General features: G+C 42.7%; 1 protein-coding gene across 8 annotated transcripts in view; it reads right to left on the reverse strand.

The window, feature by feature from the left end:
* Positions 1 to 4,167, reverse strand: part of GPATCH8 (G-patch domain containing 8) — a 103,121-nt gene extending 98,954 nt beyond the window's left edge. For all 8 annotated transcript variants that reach the window (XM_017516101.2, XM_017516096.2, XM_037734095.1 and 5 more), the window contains exon 1: positions 3,877 to 4,167. Coding sequence is in view for 2 of the 8 variants with exons in the window: in XM_017516096.2 (XP_017371585.1) it covers positions 3,877 to 3,921 (45 nt within the window). In the remaining 6 variants the exon portion in view is untranslated. The remainder of the gene's footprint in view (positions 1 to 3,876) is intronic.
* Positions 4,168 to 5,755: the final 1,588 nt, after the last annotated feature.

Raw genomic sequence — 5,755 nt, forward strand, 5'->3', positions numbered from 1 at the left:
TTAAAAAAAAAAAAAAAAAAGGAAATATACTAACATGTTTCTGTGACCTAAATATCTTAAAACTACCAACCTCTTCACTTAACAGTCTCCACTAAGAATTTCCCGAGGGTCACATCCTGGTTCATATAGGAAACACAAAGAGGAATCCTACAAACATAGTGCGTAAATGTAATACATGACCAGCTTATTGCTATTTACTATTATGATTACTTACATAGATTACAGAAAGTTCTTGGGCAATTTCTGTATTTTTACCATGACCTTTTAAGATAGCATGTCTTGTTTCTCTTATCAACTTATCACTCACTGATCTATTACTATAGTTCCTTTTCATTAGAAATAAAATGCAGAGAATATTCAGAATGCAAATCATCGTCCTCTGCAGGTACAGATACTAAAGAACATTTCCTCACTAGCATCCAGCTGCATCACTAATAATTGCTGCAAAACCATAAAATGCTAAGCATTGTATCTTAATGGCACTGTATAGCTAGCTGTACATCACTGAACAAACAAAACTTTCTTTAATAAACCTGCAATCCAAAGTGTTGATTATCTTAAGTTACATTATATATTTTTATTTTCCATTAGTTTGTGTAACACTTCAATCTGTGAACAAATATATCTTAATCTGATAAATGCTGGCAGAAGTAATATCTCATTCAGAAATTGAGGTCAAATTCCTAAACAAGTAGTTAAAACTCTTAAAACATTTTTAAAAGAAATGCATCAGCTTAGATTACAAACATTTCCCAAGATTTAAAAAAAAAAAAAGGCTAGACAAAAGAATGTCTAAACTAAAACAGTTAACAATCTATCCTCTATGACACAATGTAACTTATCACTGTTGAAAGCCTCCCTAGAAGCCCTTGGGAGACCAGAAAGAAACAGATCTGGACAAAACTCAACAGACTAAAAATTGGAATTGTACCACTTTTCTAAAAGCTCCCTTGTTCTTTGTCACCTATAAGTTTATCCTCCATATTTGATGACTCAATTACAGCTATATAAAATATATAATTGCCAGCAGCAAACAGAATGGTCATGAGCTCAAGTTCAAGAGTCCAAAAGCCAGTATGAATCTAGGCTCTGCCACTTAACAGATGTGTGTACGTGGCTAAGTTACTTAATTCTGTGTCTCAGCTGAAAACACCAGTAACAACAGTACCTACCTCCTAGGGTTATAGCGAAGACGCTAAGATAAGACACATAAGGCCTGTGGAATAGGACCTGTTTGTTATTATAACAAAGTTACCAATTAAAAAAAAAATGTTAGGTACCTGATAATGATTAATCTCTATATTTATGAGTGCTTCAGGTGGCATCCACTGTTAAATATAACGTTTCATATTATACAAAATACCTTTGAAACTTCAGGTATTCACAAATTGTAATAGCCCAACTCCCTGACTCCATGCTAATTTCAAGAGACATCAAACTCTCCAAAATTTGCACTTGATGAACTGGTAACGAGTGAAGTTCTACAACTTTAAATCACCCTGCCAAATTAAAGGCAAAGAAAATGACAGTCATCTCGAACTTACCAGAAAAGATGAACAGGGAAAATGTCTAGTGCTACAAGATCTGTTGAAAACAACAAGATCTAGCCACTAGGTTTGGAAACCTACTACGGATTTGTTTTCAAGTATAGTCAGTGGCTTCACCTCATTTATCACTTAAAACCTTAAAAGGAGGCCACGTTTAATTTTGTTTCAGATACATTATTCACAGAAGCATCCCATTACATTACATTCTCTCACCAATAACTTTTAATCAAAAGACATCATTAACGAAAATCAATCTGTATTTTTCCCTTTATTAAAACATCCAGAAAAATACCACTTGATTTTTAAATAAATGCATTTCAGAAATCTTAACACAATTTATAAAAGTTTTAACAACTTACAACTGTCTAAAAAGGTTTCCATTCTTAATACCCTATTTACCCATAATTCTAGGACATCTGAATTTTAAAAACCAACATTTTCCTGGCTGACCCAATTTAACAGGGGTTGGTTCTTTCAACATATAAGCAGGAAATAAAGTTGAAGTAAACGTATCATCTTCAAACGACTACCATGAAACCAAAATCGGGTTTTGCAATACCCAACTAAAGCATCAGAAGAGAGGGTCATCATACTTAGAAACTGACTACTGAAAAAGCAGAGGCTAAGTCCCTCAATTTTTTTCAGGAAACAGCATTCACACTCTGCTATCCACAATTTTCAAAATCTTCATTAAAGGCCCTGAAAATCCTGTTTGTTAAGACCGCTGGAATTCTGTGGTTCACAGTCATCTTTCCTCAAAACTTAATGGTCCATATTATCCATTTTCAATTTTATTAGGTCACCTTGAGATTCTCTCCTCTGAAAAGCATTTGTGGGCTTTACTTATCAATATGTCTCTATTAGTAATTTCAAAATCAATAAAGCTCATACACCTTGTAGCCCACTCCTATTTTATCGTGCTTGCTAAAATATACATATATTTCTCAGGGATCAAAAGGCTAATATGAACTGCTTCCAAACTTCGGTGAATCTGCGTTACATCCTCAGAACACCTTGAGATTCTTCTGTATTGTGCTGCAGCTACACAGCAGGCGCATGATCACAAGGCTTTTCAACAGCCCCCAGATCCCTTACTGCTGCAAAACTTCTCATAAGCCTTCTATGTACCACACAGACTGTTAACAGTGCTGGGCTAAAATTGTTAAACTGCTTTACCTATATTTATTTACCAATCCTATCATCTCAGGGAATCCAAACCCTTTAAACTGCCTTCTAAAACACAGCTGGAGTGCTTTCGTATTGCTTTGAGTACGATCTGCAGCGGGATAAAAACTTGAGTTCTGAGATTCATCCCTTGACCCAAATTGCAGTTGCCAGGATATGCGGTAGTAATGCAGTGATTTCTTTGAGACTCCACGGATGTATTCTACCTGCAAATAGCCAATCTCTACTAAATCCCTTTTACTCTTCGAGATTTCCGCGGTAACAATTTCAACAGCGAAGTATTTTTAGCAAAGAAAAAACGAGCTATACTAATTTGGCCTTTATTTTTTACTCAATAGAGCTTGCCATCATAAGGGCATTTTCCCATACTAACATTTGCAACTGGAGAAAGAAAAAGCAAGCTTTTGGCACTACTGACCATTATCATTACGGAAGGCCCATTACCATTACGGAAGGCCCATTATCATTACGCTTCTTACAAATCTTCTTTCGAGATAGGATTTGAGGTTAAGCTTACATCGGACCAGCCCAGTAACTTACCGTTTTCCAAGCTCAATTAACAGTCTAATAACAACAGCAACACTTACGCCCCGGGAAATCTCAATGTTTCACTAACCAATAAGGCGTCTGATAACGAAGGCAGCCAGTGAAACACTGAGATTCTTGTTGTTGTTCTTCCTCTCAGGGAAGGAAGAAGAGAGAAGGACCCCAAAAGGGTCCGTGAGAGCAAAATCCCGGGATTCGGAAGCCCTGGCCTCAGGAACACTGGCCCCGAAACCCCTCCAGCCCAACCCAACCACCCCTCTTGTACCCTGGGAGCCAGCCCTTCGCTGGCACAGGCCGGGCAGACCCCGAGGGCACAGACCCCCACACAACGCCCAGGCCGGGGTTCCGAAATCCGACGCCAACAGGTGGAAACCCCAAGCCCCGCGGCCTGAGTTTCAGAGGTAAGAGAATGCGGGTGAGAGGAGATGCGGCCTCCCTCAAGCTGGGAGGCCCCCTGAGAAAGCCGAGAGGGGAGAAGAGCGAGCCGGTTCGCAAGTTGGAGCAAAGCCTGGAAGGAAAGAAGGCTGCGAGCCGGAGATGAAGGAGATCTGGGCTCGACCAGCGCCTTCCCCGCATCCTCGGCGACGCCCGTGTTTACCTGAAAGTCTCGGTCCTCGTTGAAGCGGGAGAAGCGGTCCGCCATTTTGCCGCCTTCACTCCTCTCAGGACGACGCTCTCCGGTTCGCTCCTTCCCTCCAGCGACACCCGCCCCTTCCCGGTTCCCCGCCTCCTCCCACGCCCACCGGGCGCGCGCAGCAGAGGGAGGGTGAGAGAATGCGCGTCCTGACGGGAGCCCCGCGGCGCAGGCGCCGGCCAGCCTTGGAGGCGGACCCTTCCCTCCAGCCCCTACTCCGCGCGCGACCCGGAGCGACCCCAGAGGCCGTGCGTGCGCACTCGCGCCTGAGAGCCGCGAGTGCTTCCGGAGGGAAAGGTCAGAGGGGCCACCGTGGGGATGGATCCGGATAGTTTGCTGTCGCTCACTTCCGGGTATCTTTCGTCACTGTTGCTTCCCTTGTGCTCAGAAGTCCATCATCTTCACTAAATAGCAGCATAATGTTGGGCTGAAATCGCGACTTTAGAGCCAGACTACTTAACTTCGAATCTCGGTTCACTCTGAGGATTCAACGGTGAACGAGACAGGAAGGATCTCCTCTCAGGGGGATTTCATTCTGGTGGAAGTCACATAACTCGTAAAATAATTAAATATTTTTAAATATCAACAAGTGCCACAAAAAGGTAAAGCTGTCCGCGGTGTTCAGAGGGACAGGCTCTGAAAGCACCTTTGACCCGAGGCACAGCATTGGGGCCTAGGAAACGTTAGACCCAAAGGCCCAAAAACTGCAAGGAGCTTGATATTGAGCCACCTTTTGAGAGAAGTATTTCTCAAGGGACCAAAGTTGATTCAAATCAACTAAAGCTCTCTGGGCTTCAATTTCCTTTTTATACAATAAGGAAATTGGATTCCGTAATCTCTGCTGCTCCTGCCTCATGCTGACTATGAGAGTCAAGAATCGGATTTTTCCATCCCTTCTGAGGACCTCCCCCAGCGCTCCAGCACTCCTAGCCAAGGTACAGAAAACACATAGAAGGGTGCAGGACTTCCTTACTTTTGAAAAGAGTAGTTGACAGAAATCACACGATGGAAAAATGGCTGTTACCCTGCCTTGAAAGAGTCAAATGGAATGTAATTTTTTGGAGGAAGGGTGTGCATTTTCTATTTGTTACTCTTTGCCCCACCCATGCTTCAGCCTATGCTTCCATCTAAGGGGAGGCAGGGCACACAGAATTCAAACGTTGTAAAGAGACTTTAGGACAATGTGGCAGATTGAATCACAGGGATACACACCACATTGACCTCCCTCTCAAAAGCCCACTGAAGTGACAGTAAAGGAATAAAAAGCGCATCAGTTCACATGGACAAAGAGACCTGGAAAAGGGACAATGGCAGACAACAGATGTCAACATTTGGGAGGCCGGCGAGCATAGAGAAATGGAAATGACTTTAGTAGAGTGGAGAAAAAGAAGTCATGGAGTAGGAGAAGACAGGAAAGAAGTTGATGAATGCTGAAGTGCACCAGCAAGGCTCAGGAAGTGGAAGCACCTGGTGCCACTGAAGACTCGACATCTCTTTTCCCACCCAGGTAGCAAACTGGAGGTTTTCCCTCTGGAAAGGCTGAGCCAGAGAGACTGGACTTTAACATACCTGGCATAGGTGAGAAGGAGCAACCATGCTGACAATGGGATAATATGGTAAAGCCTCCATTCTGGTCAGAGAGTCTGACTTCTGCAACAAAAAACCATAGGAACCCTCTCTAGAAAACTGACTAGCTTAGGGAAGAGAAACCTTCATGTACCAACAATGGGAGTGAGGCTAGGGAGGTGACTTCCTACATAAAGATCGTGTTCCTGCCCACATACCCCGCAGGGAAGTTCATCATTCAGGAAGCCCCATCCACTCAGCATTTTAGTGCCTTGTT

This window comes from Cebus imitator, unplaced genomic scaffold (assembly GCF_001604975.1).
Source record: "Cebus imitator isolate Cc_AM_T3 unplaced genomic scaffold, Cebus_imitator-1.0 Scaffold573, whole genome shotgun sequence".
Taxonomy (NCBI): Eukaryota; Metazoa; Chordata; class Mammalia; order Primates; family Cebidae; genus Cebus; species Cebus imitator.